This window comes from Culex quinquefasciatus, chromosome 1, assembly GCF_015732765.1.
Source record: "Culex quinquefasciatus strain JHB chromosome 1, VPISU_Cqui_1.0_pri_paternal, whole genome shotgun sequence".
NCBI classification, from domain to species: Eukaryota; Metazoa; Arthropoda; class Insecta; order Diptera; family Culicidae; genus Culex; species Culex quinquefasciatus.
In genome coordinates, this window is record NC_051861.1 from 44,770,718 (window position 1) to 44,797,800 (window position 27,083).

General features: G+C 40.0%; 4 protein-coding genes across 10 annotated transcripts in view; 1 reads left to right on the forward strand and 3 right to left on the reverse strand.

The window, feature by feature from the left end:
* Positions 1 to 287: 287 nt before the first annotated feature.
* On the forward strand, positions 288 to 1,900 carry LOC6033672 (triosephosphate isomerase). Of its 2 annotated transcripts, none has more exons than XM_038260220.1 (3): positions 288 to 408; positions 550 to 779; positions 1,101 to 1,900. In XM_038260220.1, exons 2-3 carry the CDS (start codon positions 591 to 593, stop codon positions 1,653 to 1,655), a joined length of 744 nt encoding a protein of 247 aa, XP_038116148.1. In that variant the 5' UTR covers positions 288 to 408; positions 550 to 590; the 3' UTR covers positions 1,656 to 1,900. The 2 variants fall into 2 exon arrangements, with proteins under 2 accessions (XP_038116148.1, XP_038116139.1); XM_038260211.1 differs by having other exon boundaries at positions 316 to 432.
* A 2,873-nt stretch (positions 1,901 to 4,773) lies between these two features.
* Positions 4,774 to 6,014, reverse strand: LOC6033671 (probable transcriptional regulatory protein TTE1135). Its single transcript, XM_001844045.2, has 4 exons — positions 5,627 to 6,014; positions 5,315 to 5,564; positions 5,090 to 5,258; positions 4,774 to 5,031 (listed from the first exon to the last, which is right to left on the reverse strand). Exons 1-4 carry the CDS (start codon positions 5,835 to 5,837, stop codon positions 4,819 to 4,821), a joined length of 843 nt encoding a protein of 280 aa, XP_001844097.2. The 5' UTR covers positions 5,838 to 6,014; the 3' UTR covers positions 4,774 to 4,818.
* A 738-nt stretch (positions 6,015 to 6,752) lies between these two features.
* On the reverse strand, positions 6,753 to 11,439 carry LOC119765526 (cystinosin homolog). 2 transcript variants are annotated; one of them, XM_038249545.1, is made up of 5 exons: positions 11,309 to 11,439; positions 7,671 to 8,103; positions 7,200 to 7,608; positions 7,043 to 7,145; positions 6,753 to 6,980 (listed from the first exon to the last, which is right to left on the reverse strand). In XM_038249545.1, exons 1-5 carry the CDS (start codon positions 11,332 to 11,334, stop codon positions 6,908 to 6,910), a joined length of 1,044 nt encoding a protein of 347 aa, XP_038105473.1. In that variant the 5' UTR covers positions 11,335 to 11,439; the 3' UTR covers positions 6,753 to 6,907. The 2 variants fall into 2 exon arrangements, with proteins under 2 accessions (XP_038105473.1, XP_038105472.1); XM_038249544.1 differs by lacking the exon at positions 11,309 to 11,439 and adding an exon at positions 8,163 to 8,818.
* Positions 11,440 to 13,600: 2,161 nt separating this feature from the next.
* LOC6033670 (Y+L amino acid transporter 2) overlaps positions 13,601 to 27,083 on the reverse strand; it is a 46,126-nt gene continuing 32,643 nt past the window's right edge. For 4 of the 5 annotated variants that reach the window (XM_038257470.1, XM_038257465.1, XM_038257462.1 and 1 more), the window contains exons 4-9: positions 25,452 to 25,577; positions 23,929 to 24,022; positions 23,522 to 23,736; positions 22,383 to 22,612; positions 22,064 to 22,316; positions 13,601 to 15,007 (exon numbers count right to left, since the gene is read on the reverse strand). In XM_038257470.1, the coding sequence (XP_038113398.1) occupies positions 14,940 to 15,007; positions 22,064 to 22,316; positions 22,383 to 22,612; positions 23,522 to 23,736; positions 23,929 to 24,022; positions 25,452 to 25,577 (986 nt within the window). In that variant the 3' untranslated portion in view covers positions 13,601 to 14,939. Of the gene's footprint in view, positions 15,008 to 21,611; positions 21,737 to 22,063; positions 22,317 to 22,382; positions 22,613 to 23,521; positions 23,737 to 23,928; positions 24,023 to 25,451; positions 25,578 to 27,083 lie in introns of all 5 variants that reach the window. The other variant, XR_005277742.1, reaches the window with a different exon arrangement.

Here is a 27,083-nt window from a genome sequence, read left to right on the forward strand (position 1 = left end):
GTGCTACTGCGCAATTTTGACATATCGTAGTTCAACATTCGAACGCCATCTTCGCTTAAAAACCTGGATAAGCGAGATTAAGCTTTGAAGCAAGAAGGGGGTCATCCATATAAAACGTTACTGTAAGGCTACCTACTTAAGTTAATGTCGTGTTTTTGTCGACTGCTCAACTTAAAAAAAATATTTTAAATATTTATTGAAGGTATCGTAATGCTACGCGTCCCCAAAACTTGTACACAAGAGAAATGTTTCAAATGTTCCCGCACGAAACATTTCACGCTCCCACATCCCACTCCTATACGCTGCGAGCGAGAGTCATGTTCGATGTCCTACGTGAGAGAGAACCGCGCGTCTAAAGGTCATCTGGAGGTTGAAAATTTCTCCACAAGTGTAGGAACCGTAGTACCGGTAGGAAGCAAATCCGCACTCGTTGTTAGTAGAAGCTCATTTTTTCACTTATTCAATTTACTCTCACTTTCATTCTGTGCTGATAAGTGGGGAATTTGTGCAGGGGACATTCAATTGATAGTTGATATTTAATCTTTGCAGTCGTCGATTACACAATTGTCCGTCACCAAATCTAAAGCAAAATGGGTCGTAAGTTCTGCGTTGGAGGAAACTGGAAGTTGAACGGCGACAAGGCCAGCATCACCGAGCTGTGCAAGGTGCTGACGACTGGTCCGCTGAACGCCGACACCGAGGTCGTGGTCGGCTGCCCGGCCCCGTATTTGACATTGGCCCGCAGCCAGCTGCCGGACACCGTCGGCGTTGCCGCCCAGGTGAGCATGCCACACGCCCAAAACGGGGCGGAGGGTGGGGCAGAGGTTAGGGGGTCGTGATAAGAGTAAGTCAGTGTAGGTCGATAGCCTCGTTGAAAGTGAGCCAAGTTCAATGTCGAAGCTATAAATACATGGCATTTGGTGTGATTTTACAATTGCAGGAGCTTCAAATTTTACTCAACAATGACGAAAGTTGACTGCGACTCATCATTTCGTAACTTTTTTTTTCGGAGTTGTTATGTTAAGGTTGAACGAAGGTCAATTTTTTAAATCTAAAGATAGAACTTCATTAATCATCAAACTTCTTCTCCTCCCCAACAGAACTGCTACAAGGTCGCCAAGGGTGCCTTCACCGGTGAGATCTCGCCGGCCATGCTGAAGGATCTGAACATTGGCTGGGTCATCCTGGGCCACTCGGAGCGTCGTGCCATCTTCGGCGAGTCGGACGAGCTGATTGCCGACAAGATCGTGCACGCGCTGGCTGAGGGCCTCAAGGTGATTGCCTGCATCGGTGAGACCCTGCAGGAGCGTGAGGCTGGCCAAACCGAGGCCGTTTGCTTCCGCCAGACCAAGGCCATCGCCGACAAGGTCAAGGACTGGTCCAACGTTGTGATTGCGTACGAACCCGTGTGGGCCATCGGAACCGGCAAGACCGCCACTCCGGAACAGGCCCAGGAGGTGCACGCCGCACTCAGGAAGTGGTTCACGGAGAACGTGTCCGCCGATGTGTCCGCGGCGATCCGCATCCAGTACGGAGGTTCCGTGACTGCTGCCAACTGCCGCGAGCTGGCCGCCAAGCCCGACATTGACGGATTCCTGGTCGGTGGAGCCTCGCTCAAGCCGGAGTTCATCCAGATTGTCAACGCCAGAGCGTAAAGCGTGTCTCACATTTCCTTAAACACAAATGCATCAAAGATTACTCTCTCAGACAGCAAAGTGAAATACATGATTATTCGAAAAAAATGAGACGCACCTAAAAAGCCAGTCATCAAGCGTCTTCAGCAAAAATATGATTAACTAACTTATAGCGTTATTTTATAAGTCTAAAAAGCGAAACCTTGTTATCAAACTTAGATGTATAGCATGGAAAAAATACACAAAGATTGTTCAGTAGAAAAAAAGGCAGTCAAATTATTATTACGTGGTGACAACATCCACTTATCGCTTCAAATGAGAGATAACTTTGTTCAAATCTCGGGTGAGTTTTCAAAAAGCCGTAAGAACCACTGTGACCTCTGACACTAATTTTCGTTTTTCTCGAAAATGAAACAAAATTTCATTTATTTCAAGTATGGGACACTTGAAGGACGTGTAGATGAACAATCTCGAGCATTTTTGATATTGGTTTTTCGTAAGTATTTCGAATACCGATGCAAAAAGGACTTTGTTTACAAATGGCTTTTACGGCTTTTTGAAAACTAATCCGAGAAATGCTGAAAAAAAAAATCTGGTTTACTTTCATTCAGATTGTAAGTGGCATCATTATTCGTGTGTTCTCTCTTTCTTTCGAGTTGCCATTCTACAAATCGTCGTCATCGTGCTAACTTGTCGTACGTGCATTTTGGGCCAAATTGAGTTAAGGGCGCCATTTTGTGCAGCTCACAATGCCTCACCGTTTGACCTTCACAGATTCCCAAAATTCGATTTCAATCCCGAGATATTCAACAAAAACCGAAAAAAACTCCGTGCATTTTTGTCACTTTACATATAAAAGTAGTTTCAATCTTGTCGTGCTATCTTGTCACTCTCTGAAAATTGATGTAAGTGCGACAATTGGCTAAAGGGATTTCAGGTCAGAACGGGTTTGACGCACGTACAAGTTAGACTACCGTAAACATTAGTAATTATAACTCGGGACTCCAGCAACCAACTTCAACCAAACTTCGGGACAATGCACAGAATGGTCAGCCAAACAAAACGTGTTTGTTATTGTGTACATTGCATGCTCTAGTTTTCGTTTATTCAAGGTCAAACATTAAAACGCGTTTTTCTCGGAACGTCGAAATAACGGGTACGACAAGATAGCATGACGACGTCGAAATTGTTAATTCAAATATCTTCAGTTGGGGTGTATTGGAACGGCTTGTTGAACCAATGATCCATCTACGCAACCATAAGCAATTTTGATGCTTTCATAAACTTTTGGGAAACTCTTATCTCTATTTGAAATGTAGTCCCAATTCACCCCAGCATATAGTATTGTTTTATCCATATTCTTATATTTGTTTTCCATATCGACGATGACTTTTCGTCTCGCACAAAGCAAATATTTATGGGACTGTTTGAAGGGCTAGCATCGATATGCAAAAACTACAAGTTGTTATATTCAACATGATCAATACGACAATGAACATTCCCTGAAGCCTAAATCCGTTAAAATGTCAATTTTCATGGAAAGCATAAAACACTATGAATTTTGACACACAGCTCGAAAACTTTTAATGGGAAGAGCATCCACATTTTTTTTTACTCCAAGAGACCTGCCACCCCTGGATTCGAACTGACCACCTTTGGATGGCGAGTCCAACCGCCGATCAGCGACTTCACCGGAGCAGGCTTGGTTTGGTGTGTTGTTTGTATTTATACGAGGGGGACGGCTCCTACACCCGGGATGACGGCCTAACAACAATTAAGGCCAAAACCGACGTTTTACTTCCCCATCCGATGGAATGCTGGATGGATGGATTGGAACCAAACACATTAGCATCCGCTTACAAAGCGATCAGCGTAACCATTCACGCCTGCTCTTTGGTCAATGCAGGTTGTGTTTCAAATTCTACTAAATTGGTTCCAACCCATTGTCTAAAAAAAACCAGTATTTCGGTTTGTCTGAGAACCAATGTGCTTATTTAGCACGACAGAAAACTTGCTTTGCCAACTTCATCTCAACTAGGGACGTGAGATTCAACTACCTTAAGTTGTAGAAAATAATAGCCATTTACCATTCGAATCAAGCCTGAACGTTCCTTTAAGTAATCGGAAATCGATCGAACCCTTACAAGTTGCATCTTTTTATTTGCGCAGGATGTCGATATTTTCATAAGCCTGAACCTTGCGTTTGTCACTTTTCCACCAATGAGACTGTAGAATCTTAAGTGTAGATCACCTGGTTTGTTTAGTCAGCTTTTGATCTTCCTTTGTCCCACTCATAAATCATGCATGGCAAAATACGTTCGATTGAGGAATGAAGTTCCTCGTCTCATCTTGGGCTCCGAATAAAAGCCGCATCCTAACAATCCTTTGTGGTTGTAGTACGAATAGCCTGTAGTGGACATCTTGACGTGCCTTCCTCGCGTATGGCGCTGGTATACTTACTTACAATGTATTTGATGAAATTAAGGTTCTTAATTTCGTTCGCAGTTTGGAATATTCAAGTTGCCTCGTCTGAAAGGAAATGTTTTGTTTTCTACATCCTCGAAAACGCATCTCAGCCTTGATATTTATCACGATTCAACATGGACATAACTTCCCGTTTGTTCGCTCGTTCTTGAGCCGTAAATTCTATCAGCTCAGTTCTGACTTCATCTCAATCAACTGCTTCTTAAGAAATTTCAGCGTGTCGGCCATTTGCTAAGGGAGCAAGTCAGATCACGTCTAGATGGTTGAAGCTGCACCAGAAACGAGAACAAATAAGGTGACAATTACAATATTACAAATGGGGCCTTGCTGCTGTGTCTTTTTGCAGGTCGTTGAAAGCGATCGACAGGTTAGCAACCTCGTCAACGGCGAAAGATCCAAAATGCCGGGTTTTGAACAAGCATGCAATGGTCAACTTGGCACTCTGCTCACACATATGACCGTCAGCACAAGTGCAGTATAGTTCTAGGACAATTGACGTCTCCATGAAACGAGAGAGATTCCTGTCCAGGGTTGTAGTTTGTAAGGGTCATCGCTGAATTATTTATGTTTTATTTTCTCAATTGATTTAAAGAAAATTTACCAAATTAACTAAATAGATAATTTCGATCACGCACTCAAAAAACCAAAACGACTGGAAACTTTCAATTGTGTTTATTACTACCCACTTCCCAACCCCGAATCACTGGTACACCACCTCCACGTTATCGTACAGATCCTCCACCCCGTCCATCGCTTGCAGCTTCTCCTTCAGCTTCTCGTACGCTTCCGTCGCGTCCGGGTTCAGCTTGATCGTACTCTTGGGGAAAAATGCATGCTCGCTGTGCTCCACCACGTAGCCGAGCTTCTCCAGCTGCGTCCGCACCCGATCGATCTCGTTCGGATCGCAGAGGAACTACAACGGGCTACCGGTTAATTGATGGTCTCTTTAAGTAATAAATTTGCGAACTCACTCTTATCAACCTGCTCTCCTCGTTCATAAGTTCTACATCTTCAGCTCCAGCCTCGATGGCGTCTTCGGTACAAGCTGACAGCAGATCGCTTTCAGCTTTGTTTTCGGAAGCTATTGCCTCCACGTAACCTTGCTCGTCGAACATGTGCTTAACTTCAGAGAAGTTTGAACTAAAACAAATATCAGTTAAAATAATAGAAAACAATCTCCCTTCAAACACACTCACAAATTCTTCCTCAACGTCGTGGCCATCTCCATCTTGAGCTGCGTAAACCGGTCCGTGTACAGCACGCAGATCAGGTTGACCTGATCGAACGCCTTAATCTCCACGGTGAACTTCTTCAGCTGAGCCGCCGACTGCTGGGTGGCAAACTTCTTCAGGATGCCCTGGATCGTCGAGTTGGGCATGTTCTTCTTGAGCGCCTCGTCGATGGCGGCTCGCAGCGTGGCGTTCACCGCCGGATTGGGGCCACCGGCTTTCCAGGGTACAGTCAGATTAGTTGCGGATACAGTGTGTTTGGAAATCATCAAAACTTACCTTGCATCGCAAGTCGCATTTGGCGGGCAAGCTTGATAAACAGTGTCGACTTGCGGCCATCGTTAAGGGCTTTGATGTGGCGGATGTTCTGCCACTTGGAGTGACCCGCTAGAGCTGGTGGCTTGAGATGGAGCGATCGGGTGAATCCTTGAGGAGTGCGGATTTGGTTGCCCAACGAACTCTTTACAGCAAATCGCAACGAACGGAACATATCACTAGATGGATTTAGGCAAAGCCTTCTTGTCTTGTAGGAGAAAATCAAGCTTATTAGTTAAGGTTATTCATTATTAAAACTAATTTTAAGCAAATTCAAATATGTACAACAATTCAGTGTGAAATTCGCTCACTGAATGAGAAACTTATGTAAACATGTTGACGTTCTTGGGGAGAAAAGATACATGTGAGTTTGACAGATCAATACCGGGTGTTACGCAAGGTTACAGTAACCTTGGGTGTTACGAGGCGTTACCATACGTCAAACAGAACAGGGTGGTGCAGAATGACTTTTGGCCCTCTGTTTGTGAATATGCGAACCGTGAATGAATTCGTTGAAGTTGTGAGAGGGTGCCGTTATCAAAATCATTCGAACCGTCAACAAGGGCGGAACGAAACTAATTTTACACTGTTACACGGAGAAACCGTGAACAAGCGTTCATAAAATTCGGAACCACGAACAAAGTGTTCAAATTCCATGGTTTGTTTTTAAAAATCGTACCATGAAGTTTGAACACTTTGTGTAGTGGTTCGAATATCGTGAACGCTTGCTCAAGATTTTGGGGACCGTCTTTTCTCCGTGTAGAAAAACAAAATCGATCGGGATTTTGCACGCCTCTGACTCCGGCTTTTGAAACGAACAAAATAAAAGCAAGTTATATTTCTGGAGTTTTTTTTTGAAAGGTCCTATAAACCAAACTTTCATTTTTTGCTTTTTGGGTGTTTTTGAATACCCCTGACTCAAGGCGGTTCTAAAAACACCCAAAAAGCTAAAATTGAAAATTTGGTTTATAGGACCTTTTCAAAAAAAAACTCCAGATTTAAACTGATGGAGTTATTTTTCAAGCAACTGTGGACTTTTTTTGAATAATAAAGCATATTGATTCTATGCAAAACAAACTAATCCAATGTCATTCTAATTGATAATCGGTTTTATATTATATTCGAGCATTCTTACATAATAATTTGACAAAACTGGAAGATGAATTTGTTCAATTTATGTTTAAAAGCACCATTTGCTCCATGAACAGTCTTTTCCGTTCCAAACATAAAAGCATGATCACAATCTCATGCTGGTGTTTGATGATAGGACACTTTAAGATGAACTTTATTTGATTTGTTCTTCGACTTGTGAGACGGCCTAAAAAGTCAAATAATTTCATCATAAAATTGGTTTTAACAAAAGTTTATTTATTCACAGACCTGTACAAACAGTAGTGCTGTACTATGAACACCAAATCGAACAATATTGAGAACACTCCCAACCCAAATTTGACCGGATCTCCCAGAATGGATTGCCAGTCGTCTGAAATTAAGGAGAATAAGACAATATACTTGGAATTACGTAATTTATGCTCACCAAAATTCCACGCATTGATCACCATTTGCAGGATTCCAAACAATCCCCCAGCAATATCCAGCAGTCGATTCAAGATCGCAAAGCCTTCCGTACTCTGCCGTTTGTAGTTCATGTACGCCTGCGGGAAGTACTTGACCAGGGTCGTCGACAGCTTAATGTAACTCAGCACGTACAGAAAGTCCAGCCAGTGGTACGACCAGAACCACACCGAACAGGCCGCCCCAATGATGATGTGGAAGTACAGGATGATGATGGCTTTGGCGGTTTTGGAGATCGAGTTGCCGCCGTTTTCGTACACGTAACACTGCAGGATAGTGAACCCGGTGGCGAAGCACGCGTGAACCGCGAATCCCACGTCGTTACCGATCACCGGGTTGAGCCCGTACGGGTGTCGTTTGAAGTACTCTTGCTGGATGGAAGATGGTTTGTTTGGTCAACTTAAAACATTGAAATGAAGTAAGTAAGCCAAACCTCGATCGCACTGTTCCAGTACATGAAGGAGTTGAAGATCGCATAGCTGACATGTCCGATGATGTTGATGTGCAGGAAATCGAAACTAAGCCCAACCACATTCTGTCTCTTGTAGTTCAAGTAAATCTGCGGGTAGTATCCGGAAGACCAGCAAGCCGTATACGTCCAACCGATAATTAAGGAGATGATGATCAGCGGTTGACTCAACGCGACTTTCAACCGTACAAACAGCCTTTGGTCATCCACGAAGCGCTCCGGTTCTACCGATGCCTTCACGATGAATCTTCCAGGACGACGTCCTATCGCTTGGAATGTCGTTAAGTTATTGTGAAACTCATCTTTATAGAACCGACAAATCGGAGGTTCAATTTGCACAAACGCGTTCTCACTATCGCTGAACTGGACGGAAAAGTTCTTGGTGTATGAATATCCACTGAAAATACAAATTCATCTACTAAAAGCGCACAAAATACCGAGCAAGCTTAACATTACTCAATCCAAAGCGTCAAATTAATCGCTTCTCCAAAAGTGGTGGTTACATCCTGAGGATCAAACCACAATCGCAGCTGATCGTTGACAAATTTTAAACTGAAATTGAACGCACTTGGAATGAGCAAAACCAGCAGCAAAACAATTGCACTAGAGGCCATTTGTGAATGGTTTGTGCGCTGAAAGCTGCTAGAGGACAACTACTGCTGACTGACACAAACGGTAGCAGCATCCTCAGCTGATTGCATTAGATGCCCTACCCCGGGTAATCAATCTGCAAACACAGATATTGTACTGCGAGGTGAAAGATAAGCGAGCTTATTTGTGAAGAAATACTATTCGGTACACTCAGCTCGCCTCTTTTCACTGAGATATAGTGGATTTGGACGTTTGAAATAGGAATAAATAGATTTGTTTCTTTATTTGATGAATAAATTCGTATATTGGAAAGAAGAAGCTAACGGTCTTCATGGACTCTACAGCCATCCCACATATTCGGAACACCCACAAATTCGGAACACTTTTGTGATAATTTGTCAACAGCATGCCAAATGCAGCTTTTTTCTCGACCCTACTATTTTTAGGACCTTTATTTGAGCATTTTCTTCCTATTTCACTGGTAAAAAAAGTACTCTTTGAAAAAACCTCATTTCAAGACTATTTTATCCTGAGCAGCCTCCTAATTGCCTGTTTTAAGATTGTGGGATGTTATTTATTGTGCCTCCCACAATTGTGAAACACCTGAATTTAACTGATATTTTCACAAAAAAAAGTTATCAGACCATTCATAAAACATCACTAAGCTTGAGTTTCACTGGTTGCAGTGTGTGAAGTCATTATTTTGTTACAAATATGCACTCCTGGAAAAATGGAAAAATCCAAAATTTGTTTACATCCGTAAGAAAAAGTGTTCCGAATATGTGGATTTCAAGGATCAAAGTTTTTCTTCAAAAACTTGATATAAAATTTAAAATTCGCAGTTGTTCGATACATCATTCGAAAGATCGCAAGAAAAGCTTTCAAATGAAGGTAAAAGCGAAGCATTAAGTTTAATCATCGATTTGCTATGATTTTTTGAACATTGGTCGATCTGTAAACTGTTCCGAATATGAGGGATTACTGTAAACCCAGAAGGGAAGCCAGGAGATTGGTTCAATGAAAACCGGGTAGAATATTTTAAAGTGATTTATTCAGGCAATTGTATAATAATATACAATACAAAGCACGTGGCAATTGTTCACGCTACACACAATTAGTTGCAAATAAATGTTGCTGTTCAAACATTCTTGCACAAACTCAATCCACTTCAACGAATCATCTTTACGGTTGACTTTACGCAGTTGGCCTGGCGCTTAGAATGATTCAACCTGTTTTTCAACCGCACTTATCAGGGTTGGACTGTGCGTCAAAAGTTCCACCACGTGCTTCGGGAATCCAACCGATGGTCGTAAATAGCATGGCAATTGTTGACTCGGATTCTGACTCCAACTCCTACACAGAAAAAAAAGTTGAATTTTGGAATGTTGAAAATTTGGTAGGTTGAATATAACCTCTTTTTTCGAGTAATATTACATAAAAAATTTGTAAAAATGTGAATCTGATGAATATTCATCAAAAACTGATGAAAATTCATCATTTTCTGGGGTAAAATTAATCATTTTTTTGCCACCAAATCTGTCACCATTTCCTGATGAATATTACCATAATTTTTTTTTCTGTGTACTCAGTAATAAGAATATCTATGAATTAAACATTAAAAATTTGGTTATTCGGTAATTTCGTAATACGTGTAAAAAATTTCAGCCCTACAACTTTGCCGAAGACACCAAAGCTCTATCTCTTAACTGTCAAAAGTTAGAAATTCAATAGCCTGCTGTGATGAGTATTTTGAAAAACAAATTTCACCAAAAATAGGCCATAACAACGCTGAACAAAGTTGTACAACGTGTCAAAGCCCGAAAATGCTTACTTTTTGCTCTAATCAATTTAGTTCGCCAAAACAGCCTTTTGAACCACTGTGACCCGTCTGGCACCTGACCTCTCCTAAAATTTACATTAATTTTATGCAAAGTTAATAAACTAGTTAAACAAACATTTAAATGTTTATTTTTGTAAACACAGTAACTATCAAAGTCACTCCAGTTTGTTAATTAATAATTTACAATGAAACTATTTGTTAAAACTCTATTGATATAATTGTTGATACTTTTAATGGAAGAATTATGCTGTCAATTTTACAAATGTGTCATTCCAGGTCACCTGAGTACAATTTTGGACTCGACCTTCACCAATTTGGACCAAACTTGGAGGGAACTTGGAGGGCCAATACGCAGCTCCATAGAAAGGGGTCAAGAAACAGCTTTACGGACAGCATAACAAAGGGGAGAGAGATTTCTTGGTGCTATTCTTCATCCTCTCTGACTTGCTTACTCTGCCGCTGCTGCCCATTTAAAATTTTCCTTGCCGATTTCTTCCGAAGTGCGTATACCGCTTTAATGGCACCGCCTTCCCTTATGACGATTTTCATAAAAAAAAACTATTGTTTCTTTTACTCGTAATTTAGTTGTGTAAGACTAAAAGACTTATACCTGGTTTGCACTTTATGGTGTAAATCTAGTTTTTTTTTATTTGAGCACCATCGTGTTCCCCGGGCAATTTTATATAAGAACCAATGCATATCTCAAACTAAACCAAAACCATTGCCGAGACACAGCCTTACAAAAATAAAAAACTCTAGATTAAATTTTCAAAACAACCCATCCGACATGGGTTTCCTATGCAGATAGGACATTTTGAAAATTTAATCTAGAACTTTAAAATTCCGTTAACATAAATCGTTGATTAAAAAAAAGAAAGAAACGTCAACGCGATTCAATCCAAAAAAATATATCTATACATTAGGGTGTTTCATCCGAACAAAAAAGTTCTTAGAATCAGGCAAACCGAGGTTCCCCTAGTAGAGGATACCCATAGGGACTCTCATGCCAAATATCAGCCCATTTGGTTGAGAATTGGCCTGTCCCTAGCAGTTCAAAGTTTACATGTAAATTATTATGGGATTTTTATGCTTTTCGTTCAATCGCTCCTACAGGTCTGCGGACAACATGGATTCACAATTTGTAATAATAATGCAATCGATGCTTCCTCACGTGTTCACCGTCACCGTAAAATACATGTTAAACTAGATCAGTTTTTTGCAATCCAAATTTGCACCACGGTTCCCGGCTTTTTTAAGTAACCCAAATATGCTAAAAACAAAGAGTATTGAAAATAGAGCGCGGACTCGGAACAAATTTCCTTTAAATTCATGGTACCAGCCAGGTACAACCGTAACGCCTCATCCAGGCGTCGTCTGGTGTTATGAGATGGTGACGTTTTCCCTTCTCTCTGTTAAAAATGATTCTAAATGCAGGAAAAAGCATTTTAAATTGATTTCAGCTGATTGCACTTATATTTCCATAAAAATAATTTTCCTCTGATTTTTCAGACCAGTTTTGAGGGGGAGTGGGGGGGGGGGAGACGAAAAACGAAACTATTGGCACTACGCCCCCCGGGGCATGGCCTTCCTCTAACGTGGGATTTCTGCTCCAGCGCCTCTGACGAGACAGGAGAAACCGGGACCGACGTTTTACTTCACCATCCGATAGAAGCTCAGTGGATAAGGCGGGAATCGAACCCGCGTCTCATAGCATCATCGGGATCGGCAGCCGAAGCCGCTACCCCTGCGCCACGAGACCGGGGGGGGAGACAAAACCTTTAAATGAAATGTGTGTAACCAGTGTGAGTGTTGTGTACAATAATTGATGTGACTCGTCGCGAATTTTGTATTAAATTATTTAAATGTAAATTATTGTGCCAAGAAGACGTTGTGTTTGTCGACGGGAAGTTACCAGGACGCCGTCCAGCAAGCAAGAAACCCGAAGCTGGAAGTCCCACACCGTGCGTCGTTACCGCTAGTCACCACCAGGAGCGCTGCTGCATAACATCGCATGGGCGGCCATTGGGGGTGGTGAATGTGCGTAATCCTTGAGGATGACAGGATGAGGAGGAGATGGGTTGGCGCGGAAGAGGTCAGGGGTTCGGGATTTTGGTCTGACCGTTGCTCGGTCATTAAGTCCGGATATCTACCGCGGAAAGGTTGTCGCCAATAGCAACCCTCACCCGCGAAGTCAGTGTACCAGTGTTGAAGTAGTGAATCCTTGGAGGATTGGGAAGTGCCCGGAAGAGCTACATCCGTGGCCGTGCCGAGAGAGCAGGAGTTTCCCGTAGGAGATTTGGACATCCAGGTATGACCGGAAAACCCCAGGAAAATCCCTGAACAAACCCCCCAAGCCTGACAATACCCTAACCGCCATTTTGAATCCCTCATCCAGGACCCCTTTGTGTTCCTTTGTTCACTTCGTGAACACCGCTTGGTTTCACCCCGGCCGTACGACATCCGGCCCGGTGAACCATCTGTACGAGCCGTCAGCGTTTCGCTGGACAGTGCTCAACCGCCAGGCCGTTACCGTTATACCCGCGAACCCTAACCCCGGACTGTTCCGACGGAGTCCCCGGACACCGTCGAAGCCTGTTGCACGTCACCAAGCACAGGAAGGGCGCGAACGGCTGGCGAGGGTCCGTGAAGGCTGCAGCCTAAACGTCGGAGGGTCCATCCGACTGACGTAGAAGCCACCCCCTTGGCAGAGCGCCGGAGGAGCGTCGACGACAGCAGGAAGGAGCAGCGACGACGGCAGAGCGGCGAGAACGGGGCCCCGAACGCGTGCACCGGAAGTGCGAAGAGAAGAAGAGGACGTGTGAGGTAGGAGTAGATGGAAGTTTGGAAGGGATTCCCGGAATAAATCGTCGACTGTGCACGAAAAAAAAGTAGTTTCCCTTAGGTAAATGCAGTGTTTTCTTGGTATTTGAGTAATTTCGAGCGTCACGCTGACCCTGGGTATTTTAAGGGAGAGTCCCATCGGTTTTGTACGCCCTGACACCGGAAGCACATCTCTTACAAGGTTAGTTCACTTCGAGTATGGACTGGGAGTGAACACCAGTTGTTATATGTGTACTAGCCTTATAACATATTAAAAAAAAAACATTATTTTGGAGCTTAAAAACAAACAACTGAGGATTTATAATGTTTACCGGGACATAATCATATCCTATAGTAAAAGACTTTGTTTCCATTTGCAATAATACATTTCTATATTTACTGTTTCCTAGTACGCTATAGTGTCACTCTTGTGTGCTGAATGCAGCTCAGCCCTTTTGCTAGGTAGTTTTGCTCACTTATCTTCTCCTACTCACTGCAAAATTCACTGTCCAATTTCGCGCGGTTGGGGCTCACTTCTGGTTCAGACTTTTGCGCAAGCTGAAGCAGCTCTTCGTGGCTTAATATTTGACTATTTTCTGGATTTATTTTTTTCCGGTAAATGGCGCTTGGTAAAGGGTTTTTCTTTTTCGTTAGTTTTGTGATTCTGTATATTTTTTCAGGACTTTAGTTGTATGAGTTTATTTACACCTAACACGGTCACGTTGATGATCACATTTAATATGTTTCGGTTTTGGCAATTTGAACATGTGGAATGTTTGTCATTTGTGGTATGTTTTATACATGAGCTTGTTATGGGAGGGGTACATGTGGGTGTATAATGCAGTGCTTAAATGTGGCTTATTGTTTTGTTTAAAAACCTTGTATCGCTTTGCTTTCAGATTTTTCTCTCAGCCTACACACTAAACTTTATATTATTGTCAACAATTTATCCTTGCCGTTTTTTTCTCTGTGCTTTCGCAATACTTGGCTGTTTTATTGTTTATCTTTCATCTCGTCAACAATCTAACGCTTTCCAATCTGGGACATCGAATGAAACACATTTAAAACACTTGATTTGTAATGTCTTTTTACCGATTAAAATTTGATTCGATTACATATTTATAATTTGAACGCGTTGCTTTAGAATTAGAAAGCCAGCAGCCCCATTTCAGGAACGCTGCTTATAAACAATTAATTAGTTTTAATTGTGAGGAATAATGTGTTTAGGATAACTGGATTTCAATAACAAATAAAACCATGTTCAAACAAATGCCTTTTGCTTTCGATATGGAGCTAATTAATACATTTGAGATTCTGTTTCTATTTTTTTTCTGATATGTTCTCTCCTAAATGCAACCAACTTCGTTTCAACGATCCCTTCCAAAATTAACACCAGTAAACATTGGGTATGACTAAAGTTGTTTCTTGAAGTAGTCCCCTTACAATTTTGTTAAATTTATTTCTATTGCAATAATTCTCCCTCGTCATGTCACTTTGATTTGAGACTGGTCTCAAATATGTGCGTTGCACGCGAAAAATGATAATAAAACGAGTGATTTAAAATTTAACAGGAACATATTTTTTCAAGCCGAAAATATTCTAATAGTACAAATTATAAAAACAATCGCTTGCCTACGGATCACTAACAAATACTACCACGTGGAATGTCAGACAGTCTAAAATTAACAAAATACAGAGATAATTTTTTAAATCCTAACAAAATGCACTTAAATTTTACGCCAACAAAACAGCGTTGCGTTTTAAAACATAAATAGCTTCCTCGTTGTCGTTGAGAGAGTGATTTTGGAATGTTGATGCTGTAAATGCGCACTATTCGGTAATCTTCAAAAGTTTTTTTTTTTGCTTCCTTCTTCTAATGAATGCTTTCGATTAGTAATGTGCATGCTTTTGGGGGGAGAGCGATGCTCGTCTGATGGTTGTTGGGTGATCTAGTTTAAACTCTTGAATTACTTTTCTTTTCTCTAAACCTGAGCTGGTTTGGCCTTGCCGACGACCAGAAGCATCTTCTGCAAGAATCGGGTGAGGCCCACTGTGGATGGAAGGGGGAAAAGAATGGATTAGAATTGTTTGATTAGAATGTATTTAAAATAAATATAACTGTGCACGGATTCCTAGAAACTTTTAATTAGTTAAAATATTTGAAAATTTATTTTTATCATTTTTTGCACAACACAAAGTAACTTTTGATTTAGTTATTAATTGATACATTATTCGTCACTTAAATGCAGTTTTCATTGATATTAAAAAAAAATACATAACACGTAACTGAATAGGTTTATTTAATAAATTTTATGAATTCAGTACATTTGTCAGTACTCATAATTTTCAAGTTCGTCTTTATTTTCCAACTTGTCTCAATTCAATGATGGTTTTTGATTTTCGAACATTAGTTTCATTTGATTCAATCGTTTTTATTAACCATTTTTTGGCTTCATGATAAACATCCTTCAATTTTAAGATAATTAAATATTATTTCAGCACCAGCATAACAGCCCACAAAGTCCTTTTCCAAGACTTAAGAATGTAACGATAACAAATTGAAGCCTTCGAAAAACTAATCTAGAAGTGAAGTAGAATTATTACATCATTAAATAGTAACATTGAAATAAACACCTTTATTAAAACAAAAATGAATTTTTTGCATTTTGTAACTGTATATCAACAGCCAGGGCATGTGATCATGCGATTTTTTTTAATGGTGATTGCAGTGTTGTTAAAATATCACACTATCAGTTCTCAGCAACAACAATTCTCAATCTTGAATACTCATGCCGCAAATACAATTGCTCTTCTCTCCGCATTGACATTATCTGCGCTGAACATAAACTGCCAAAAGAGTAGCTATCCAGCTGCGTGTAAAAGGCCTGGATGTAAAATAAATATTGCATTATTAAATATATGCAGTTTTATGTGATTTTACACCCTGAATTATGTAGCCCATCAGTATGGGAAACCTACTTGACCGAAATGTCAAGCTCATATATGCGTTTATCCGGTCTGATGGCCGAGTGGGCTAAGGCGCCAGTCCTTACTGTTGGTGTTGGGTTTGAATCCCGTTGGTTGCAACTTTTTTTTTTGTTTTTGCAAAAATTGTACATGCAGTGTGTAATATTAAGTGTTTATTTTGACGATGGTGATGTGCATGCTTTTGCATGCAATTTTACCATCGGATTTTTTGCTGTGTAGCCGAACTCGTTTTTGTGTTTACACACTCGCGTTTGACAGTCTTCTTTTCTCTCTCATTCCCACTTTCACGATCATCCTACCGCAACAACGTTCAACCACAAAAGCAGCCACAAAACCAATTTCGCAATCGATGTTTACCGGGACGTCATGCGTGGTCGGCTCCTAATCGCCGTCTCGCGTTCTCTCATTGAAGTTTTCGGAGAGATTGAGAGGCTCAGCGGTGAGAGCGCATAGTCGAGGAAAAGGGAAGAAGTGATAGAGAGAGAATGCCATCGCTGGGAATCACGAGACACAAGAAGAGATCTCCCAAGCTCCCAAGTGACTGTCGCTATTCTTTTGGAAGTTTTTGGTGCAGAGACAATCAAATGATAGCTTTTTGATCACTCATGACTGTATCACCTTCCCCATGACTGCATTCAAAATGATTGCTGTCGCAACGCAGCACCGCTCAAGCAAGAAAATAGAAAGAAAGAGAAAGAGCATGTGCCTTCGGGTCATGTGGCTACATGAGTGTCTCTTCGTAACAACGTTTAGCCAGCATTCAACGACCGAGTCGATGATAAAAGCCCATCATTAAATCGAAAAGGCGTTGTACCAGTGATGGAAGAGTCTTGGAAGGCTTTTCGCTTTTATTCTCACTTAATCCAAGAAAAAGAAACTTGATAAAAATAACCAAACAGTGATTTGATTAGTAACTGGAGGACAAATGATGGCCCTGTATTGAAACACGACAAACATTTTTATTTGAAGTGAAAGTGCAGAGCAAATTATTTTCTAAACTGCGTAATGGATTGAAATAAAACGTACTTTTAAATATTTTCATAAATTGAAACCAATAGAATGGATTTAAATTTTTGCACACCCTAAGGAAAAAGATATATCAAAATCTGCAACAGTGGATTTGCTGCAGAAAATGTTAAATTTTATAACATTTTTTGCAGCAAGCCCGTAGATCATTTTTACACACTCAAAAAACCTTTCACTACATAGTCGCATGAAAATTCCGGTGGCAGCCAATTTTTGGTCCAAAACAACGATTCACATGAGTCATGCAACTTTCACCTTGCATTCATGTCAATTCTGCTTGGTTTTCACGCAGCTTACACTCACACAACCGAATGCCACGTGAAATCCATGCCTGAAAATTTGGAGGCGTGGCTTGCAGTCAGCTGGTTTTGTGTTTGCATGAGAATCATGCAACCTCCGCATGGAAACTGGTATGGAAAAAATCTGTACACCTTTTCATGCAACTTTGTGGCGAAAATCCAGTCAAGGTTGCGTGAAATTCCTGTCTGAAAATTTCAGCCCTTGGCGATCGGCACTTAGCAAATTTCCATTCAGTTGAGGCATTATTTTCGTGTCGAACGGATGAAGTGTTGGCTTTCTCCGTTGTTTTCAATTAAAACAGTTCGATTGGCGGATCACATGTTTGGCAATTGTTGCCATATTCTGGTAAGTGAAATAAATCATTACAGCCAAATATTGGAAAATCAATATTTATTTTTCTGTTTATGTTCTATTTTCAGGTTTTGTTTCCACGACAGGAGGCCCGAATTCAAAGCCCTCCCCAATGGAACCGAACCGAAAATTTTCTACGGGAATGATTGTGTGCTGCCTGTCATCGCCACAGAAAATTTGTGTGCCAAGTTGGAGCCCGACCGTCGCTTGCTGATATGATCGACGATTTTAAGTGGAAAGAATGCCCAACCCCAGGCCGCGACGGATCATTCTTCGGCGCTGATTTTCGTGACGTCGGTGCTAGGAAATTGATGGCGAAAACGTCAGCCGCGTACGGCAGGAGGTTAGGGAACCCCGCGAGCAGCAAGAACGCCGGAACTAAGGACCATGGGTGCGTGTGTGAAATGCCTTCGGAATTTCCAGACAACAAAAATAGTGTATTGTATAGAGTGGTTTAATTGAGATGGTGTATTAGTGAATATGAACAGCGATTGCGAAAATAAAATTTTAAAAGAACAACTCAATTTTTTCATTCATTTGAGAACCTAAATAACAATAAAAAGAAGAAGAAAATGCCCCACCCCCAACCTCCCACACTGTTAAAGTAAGTAGAAAATCATATGGTATTCACATTCAAATCAGGCATGGGTTGCGTGAATTGTCTGCAACCTGAACGTGAAATTCTTGTGATGTGGCGTATGATTGTATTGGTACACTTTAAAATTGATACAGCCTAGCCTCCAGAGGTTCACGTAGATTTGACATGAACATCCATATGGAAAATAATCACCTATATTTTCATGCAACATTGTGGTGAACAATATTTTGAGTGATAATTCATCAAGCGTCCATAGGGGGATGGCGTCGCTATTTTTAGACCACGTTTTCCACTTTTTCTCATCGAAACCGACTACTTTATCGACTTCATTTTGCTGGGCGAGATAGGACGCCGTCTATTTTTAGACGATGACTCAGCACATTTCCACTCTTGCACTTTAAAAAACCAGATGGCAGCACGGTGTAACACCACGTCCCTATGGCGTGGTGGTAGCGAGTCGGATAAACAATTAAGTTTTTTTTCGCAAAACCAGCAAACAGCAGTCGATAATGTCGATAATTGTCAGTAACGGGCAAAAATGTCATACCCATACTTTGCAAAAAAATACATGAGGACAGATTTCATACAGAATCTTATATACTTTCATGCAGCCATCTATCACAATCATGCGACCGCCAATTGGGTGCATAAAAGAAGTAATAAGTTTTGAAAATATTTTTTTTGCAATTCCGTCGTGAAACTACTTACTTTTCCTGTCATTCTTGAACGACGAAATAGCCTACTTTTCTGTACCAAAAATAACAGAATCGAATAGCAACACTTTTCAAAATAAATGCTGAAAAGTTCTACTTTTCCGCACTCAAATGGGTGCTGAAAAGTTGAACTTTTCAGCACTTGTTTCGAAAAATAACACTTTTCATATTTTTTTTGATTTAAACCATTTATTGACAAAAAAAAATAAAAATTTGACATAAAATTTCACACAGTGTGTGTTTTTTGGAATTGCAAAAAATGTTGTATGGAACTCGTTGCAAAACTTGATTTTTTCAGCACTCTTCGTATTTATCCAACTCGGTGAACCTCGTTGGATAAATGTACGACTCGTGCTGAAAAAATCCTCTTTTTGCAACTTGTTGCATAAACTACTATTTTGCAATTCCGTCGTGAAACTACTTACTTTTCCTGTCATTCTTGAACGACGAAATAGCCTACTTTTCTTTACCAAAAATAACAGAATCGAATAGCAACACTTTTCAAAATAAATGCTGAAAACTTCTACTTTTCCGCACTCAAATGGGTGCTGAAAAGTTGAACTTTTCAGCACTTGTTTCGAAAAATAACACTTTTCAATTTTTTTTTTGATTTAAACGATTTATTGACAAAAAACCATGAAAATTTGACATAAAATTTCACTCAGTGTGTGTTTTTTGGAATTGCAAAAAATGTTGTATAGAACTCGTTGCAAAACTTGATTTTTTCAGCACTCTTCGTATTTATCTAACTCGGTGAACCTCGTTGGATAAATGTACGACTCGTGCTGAAAAAATCCTCTTTTTGCAACTTGTTGCATAAACTACTATTTTTTATTCTATTTCTTTATAAGTTTAAAAAAAAATCTTGTAAAAAATTATTTTACTCAAAAAATTAATCAATATCCAAACCATGACATTTTTATTAAATTTAGACGAAAGTTTGTCCATCAATTTTGTACAATTTATTTATTCTAATCAATTTCTTGTCTTTGGCTTAATTGTAGGTCATTGTAGGTCATGCCTTTTAAAAAATAATGGTTACACAAAAAAAAATCTTCTAATCATGTTCGGACAGACTGTTTAAGTATTGAATTGAAAAGTACTGTCCAGAATTTTTTTGTTAATGTTTTTCGATGTTCAAAACAAGTGTTCAGTATTGTCCATTCCTGAAAATATTTTTTTCGAAAGGTTGAGAAAATTACAATAAAATTGCCTAAGAGACATTGAAGATTGGACCTTTGGTTACTGAAATAAAGCGATTAAAATAAAAATAAACAAGAAAATTGTGTCCTAAAATGAAGCTTAGATTGCTGATATTTTTGTTCACAGCGATAAAGCTTATTTTTCTGAGTACAATGACCCTTTGTACGACCATAAAGAGCTTAAAATGGATTTTTAAATCAATTTTGAAAAATTAACCTCGCGGTCCTTCTTGACAGAAAAGCTCCTACTTGACAGGTCGTTCCAATGGGACCATAGTTGATCCATCGAAAAAATGTTGTCTTGTCAAAAAAAAATTTTGCATTAAAATGAAAAAAGTGATCAGAAATGGTTTTTAATCGTGTTTTTTACCGTTGTACATAAAAATTGGCATAGGGCTTTAGTACCCAATTGAAGTGGGTTAAGTATCATCCAATGTTAAAAAATTTAAACATCCCGAGCAGACGTAAATAACTTCGGAATAAAATTTTTTGATATTTGAAAATACTAGGCCAATAACATTTTGTGTTATTTATAACAAGATTTGTTATTCGTCGTTTTAATTTTTTTGTTATTGGATTGTTATTGTAATAACAGACTAATAACATTTTAAGTTTTTCTTCGAACAAATCGTTGTTATTATTTTTTGTTATTTTAACAACTAATCCAACCACCCCAATAACAGTGGAGGTATTCTGCCATAACAAAAAATGTTATTCCAAAGTTGTTTTGGCTTTCAACCAATATCAGACCAATAACAAATTTTGTTATGATCACATAAACTGTTATGAAACCCTTGTGCAAAAAATGATTTTTCAATAAGATTCCATAACACTTTTTGTTATTTTAACAGTATTTGTTATTGAAATGGCATGAATTTTGTTATTACCGTTTGTCCGGAATTTGAAAAAATTTCTGATATTTTCGAAAAATATATATTTTAAAATATGTTGAATCAAGACAAAGATTTTAAAAAGTGCATGGAAAGTTATAATTTGAGTTGAATCTGACCATGGAACGTTTTACGTAGCCTTTTTTGGAAGAGTTTACTCTTGATGTTATATGTAAACTGTTTTATAATTGTACAGTTACTATGTGTTGTGCAAAAAACTTAGTTAGTGCAAGTGCTCTTAACGGTGCATTTTATTTGTTAGTGTGCAGACAATACAGTGCAGCATTTTGTTATGGATTGCTGTATAATGCTAATATGATCTTTCTTAAAGTCTTTTTTTCTTGTGTTATTGATGTCTGCTCGTCGAATTAAAAACTGGAATAGAAGTGTTATGATTTGTTTCCGAATTTGATAAGAACTCAAATTGATAATAGTAAGGCATAACGAAATGAAGTTTGGTTAAAATTGGACAGAGAAATATCATGCACTAAAAAATACATCTTGTTTGTCGGAAAGTCAAATTTAAACTAGGATTATTCAACAAAAATACTAATAAAGTAGAAGTAAAAAACAAGAAGATAAAAACCTTTTCCACCTTGCGGCCTCCCTTTTGCTTTGGCCCCCTTCAAAGACCTCAAAAGGTAGGGCGGATTTACTTCTGCTTTGGCCGCACCACCATCATCAACTTTTGTAAGCTTTGAGTGAATCCGCCTGCAAAATCATCATCCGTTGGTGTTTGTATGTGTGTGAGTTGGTGATAAACAATAAACACGCGCGGGGGCAACAGCAACAAAGGCAACACACACAACGCACCAGGTTCACGCGTAATCGATAAGGTATATAGAAAGAAACAAAAGAAAGTGTTTTTTGTTTGGATAAGTAAAGAAGCTTTTTGCCAATTAAGGTTGAGATTTTTGGGGGTCTTTTTTTGATACAGCGATGAAATTAGGCTTCAGTTGAAACAATAAGACGCTAAGAGGCATTTGCGCGCAACAACTGAGGAGTCGGACTTGGGGTACGAGACTTGGACTGACTTACCCATGGTGTGGTTGAACCACTTTGGTTTGTTTCTCCACGCGATGAAGATGAAGTAGACGGGAATACTGGACAGGATCATGAGGCACCCGTAGCCGGTCTCCTTGGGGCTGGCGATCATCGGGACAACCACGACGAAGATCGTGGCCAGCAGGTAGAAGATCGGGAAGAAGATGTTCACCTTGATCGGGCGGGGCAGGTTCGGCTGCTTCCACCGCAGCCAGGGCAGACACAGAACGGCCGCGCCGATACTCAGCTGAAGTTTGGAAGAAGAACGGAGTTCAACCCTAATAATCCAAAATTTGTGGTTATGTCAACTCACCCAGGTGGCGAATCCGACGTAGTTGATCAGCGCAAAGATGTCCGACGAGGTGAGGTACAGCATCGACAGCAGCGCCATGATGAGGACGGCCGGCGTCGGGGTGAGCCGCTGGATCTGGATCATGGTGAGAATCTCCGGCATTTGGCCCTCGCAGGCGCCGGCGTAGAACAGGCGCGATGACGTCAGCAGGATGCCGTTGACGGCGCCGAAGGTCGACAGGGCCACGAAAACTGCAAAACGACAAAAGTGAAAGGGGAGTCGTGATTATGCTTTTGTGGTATAGCAGCAGAGTCATTGTTGTCCGGCTAATGGATGGAGTTCACCGGGTAAAAGGGTGACAAATTACTGTCAACGTTATCGATTGCTGCTGGAACATGAATGGACAGTTTCTTCCAGCATTTTAGCGTTGTTAAAAGCAATCGAATTAACTTTACGATCGATTTCAGTGACTCAATTTGCGAAAACATAAAGCAAATTATGTCACTATATAGGTTTCATAATTAAGTAATTTTAAAGATTTTTTTTAAAGGGGATAAGGGAAAATCTCCACGATATCCCCAAACTTGCACCGACCTTAACAGTTTTCAACTACGAGATAAACAATAATATTTGCAGACATTCCTCCGTTAACACTGGAACGCCTAACGCATGTCCAACTTACACGGACGCCCAAGCCTCCAAAAAAAGGTGAAACGGTAACTTCAACTCGCTGGTTCTCGGGCACAACTCAACCAATCGGGACGATTCTTGTTTCCAGTGATTTGTAAGAATGTCTAGACGATTCTAAAATTTTGCAGAACTTGATTTGAACAAATCTGTAATTTTTGCGACCGAAAACATCGTTCCACCTTTTTTAAAAAGACTGCCTCCACGGAATTTTCGGCGATTTTTTTTTACACGCGAAAAAAAAAGTTGGAACGATGTTTTTGATCGCAAAAATTAGAGATTTGATCAAATTAAGTTCTGCAAAGTTCTAGAATCATCTAGACATCCTAACAAATCACTGGAAAGAAGAATCATCTTGACTGGTTGAGTTATGCCCGAGAACCAGCGAATTGAAGTTACCGTTCCAACTTTTTTGAAGCCTTGGGCGTTGGAATGTTATGAAGAGCTCTTAGTACCGATGCATGCGCGCTTACCCGGAATGGTCCACGCGAACATGCCAAACACCCGATCCGCGTAGGTCACGGCCACGGCCTCCGAGCCGAGCACCTCCTCCGGCGACAGCATCGTGTAGAAGGACACGTTGGTGAACACGTACACCACGGTGACGAGGGTGCAGGAAATGGCGATGGCACGCGGCAGATTCTTGACCGGATCCTTCAGCTCCTCGATGATAAAGTTCAAATAGTTCCTGTTTGAGGTTTGAGAAAACAGTAGAGTCAACGAACCGTCTAAGAGGATTTGATAGCTTCCTGTGGTGGGGTGTGGAACGAGTCAAATAAAATCTCACTCCAAGCCACACCGGACATGATATGGCACGGCGTCCAGCGGGGTTGTTGATTTTCTCCCCAAGGGATCCAATTAGCCGAAGAAAAGGACTTACCATCCGTTGTAGGCGAACAGGCCGGAGTAGAATGACAGCGCCAGCGATGTGACCTCGGTTTTAGTGTTCTCGAACGTAAAGTGCTCGGTGTGTCCTGAGGAACGGCAGAGAAAAGTTGTTTCGCGATTAGTAAACATTCTTTTGCTTGATTGGACTATTGTGAAGTGATGAAAATCATCTACAAGGGAAAAAATTGGATTGTTAAATGAAAAGAAAACGAAAAATAAACGTTACGTGCCTTCCTCTCATTTATAGAGTGATTCTAACCCCCATAAAGAGTCCACATGATTTATGGATCGCCCCTAACGTGATCGCAGCACCTTAGAAGTCCTAATAAAAATAAGTGATGAGTAAAAAAAACAGTCTACCAACAGACTTTTTGTCAAAATTATACAGACACCGCCTTTGAGGAAAATGGCATCCCTCTACACGGCTTTTTCATTGCGATCAGACCCGACCATTTGAGGTTATGTAAATTCAGAGCATTTTTTAAACTGCTTGTTATTTTAGATAGGTAAGTAAGATCTTGAAAATTTTTAGTCCACAAGAAAGGTCATTTTAGAACCTTTCTTAAAATATATGAAATAGCTGGTTTCCTTGCAAAAACCATCTCTTTTTGCAAATTGTGAAATTTGTATGCAGCAGTTTTTTAAGCATAACTTTTGATGTGCTTTACTAAATTTTGATAATTTCAATAAGGACTTATGGAACTCCAAGACGAATCGAATGATGCCAATCGGCGATCGAACGATCAAAATCGGCTCAGTCAGTGACGATATTCCAGTTACATTGATTCGGTACACATGTCTACATACAGTCGATAGTACAAATGACGGTAAGTCTAAGAGGTCTAATTAATTTATAATTAAAAAGTTCACTTTTTCGAGTGATTTTATATACTTCCTCAGTAATGTGTGGAAGGCAGAAAATAAAAAAATGATTCATGCAACTTTAATTAATCCTTAAACTAAACTTATCTGTCAAATGACCACTAAAAATTCATTTTTGCCTCGATCGTTGACTTCCACCATCCAAACATAAATCAATCATGGTTAAAAGCACAATAATCACCAGCCAGACGTCAGACCGGGGGCCGGTCTAAAACCTGTTCCTTGCGATAAATCAGACAGGGCGTCACTGACTGGGCTTCAAATATTTAATTAATCCCGCGCGCGCGTTATCTATTTGTTTACCAAATCACGCCGGGCTGTGCAAATAAACCCCTCTCGACAACGACGACGGTGACATTTGCATCTCCGCGTGGAAACAATCCTGCCATCTGGGCAAAGAATTCGATTTGAAATCGACCTCCCGGGAAGCGGGATCAGAGTCGAGAACCTGTCCGCGAGTTGCCATGTTGTTGTGTGCTAGTAAAACTAAGTAAATCTTACAAACTGTTCGCGCGTGTTGAGTAAAAAGTGATTTGATATGCAACGGAATTTAAAAAGGGTGATAAAGTGCTAGAACCGGGGTAAACAAAACCTCCTAGTAACACCTGGCCGATAATAGTTTAGTAGACTCACCCTTGAACAGGAAGTACGCGCCGGTTCCGATGATGACGAACAGGGCCAACAGTTTGGCGTAGGTGAAGACGTCCTGGACGGCCGTTGCCCACTTCACGTCCCAACAGTTGATGAACGTGAGTACCACTGAAAGAGAAATAAAAGAGAGATTAATGGAATTGATTAGTTTAAGGATGATTCCAATTCCCGGAAGCTTCTTAATCCGGACGCCTCAACTAGGGGAAATTCTCGTATGTTTGGCAGTTTAAGCACTCACTCCTAACTTCATTCAATTTGTTGATTTTCACTATTTAAACAACATATTTTGTAGAACTGCTGATAGAAACTTGCTTGCTCGCTTCCTATAGAGCTATTTTTTGGTCGATTTCTTTTGCAGACGCTTTTAATGAGCTGTAATTGAACAGCAAAGTGCTGAAATAGCAACATTAGAGACACAATTGAGTTATATGCTGTTTCCCTAATTTCTCCTCTAATTTGGACTCAACATCACTAATTATTTTCAAATCTGCGTTAATTATATGTGACCAGCCCGCAGGTTTTAAAATTATTAGGAATTCGGTCCAATGATTTTCTTTTGATGATGATTATTCGATCGCTGGTGGCAACAAAATTGATATTTTTATATTAGTATCAATTAGTATCAATTAATAATCAATTTTGACCAATTTTAGAACTTTCAATTTACATAGCCTCAAATTCAATATATATATATAATTTTTAATTTTTTTTCGATTAATTAAATGTTAAATCATGGTCAATTCGACACAATCAATTAAAATTGCACACTTGTAAGCTAAAATTTGTGTGAAACAGAGTGATTATCACAGTAAACAACTTTTTAAAGCACTAACGTCATGATTCGAATTCCCGGACGTTTCGAATTTCATTTAAAGCTGTAGTTAATTATATTAAATAAAATTATAAGTTTACCATTAATGTGAAACAACGTCCGATGGGTAGGCAAAGCAGAAATGTATGGATTTGATTTCCGTAAATTATAGCAAATTTTTATATAAAATATCGATTGTATTGATGTTAACAGCTTATTTAAGACCTACACCCAACCGGCGGTCGTATGATTGTGATACATGGAGGCATGAAAGTAAATCTGAATCTGCATGAAATCTGTCCTCATGCATTTTTTGCGATATAGGGGTATGACATTTTTGCCCGTTACCGACAATTATCGACATTACCGACGGCTGATTGAATGTATTGCAGAAAAAAATCTTAACAGAACGAGGATTGAACCATCAACTTCTAGGTAACTGATCCGACACGCTACCACCGCGCGATGGACGCTTGTTGAATTGTGAGGGACAGAGCGCGAACATATTGTTCTCTCTAGAGTGTAGCTCGGGGACGCGCCAGCATTATATGTGTTGGTGAGAACTGCAGATCGCTGACATGTTTACACGCGGGCAAAATTGAGCTATGAGCTTGCTGCAAAAACTGTTTTAAAATGTGACATTTTCTGTAGCAAATCCACTGTTGCAGTTTTTGAGCTATATATTTCCTTTGGGTGTAAAGAATGCCATTCACTAACATTTTCGTCGAAATTTGTGCGGTTCATAAGAAAAATCGAGTGTCTGCATTCGAAGCAAAAGTGTCCGTTAGTTTTTTAAACGAACA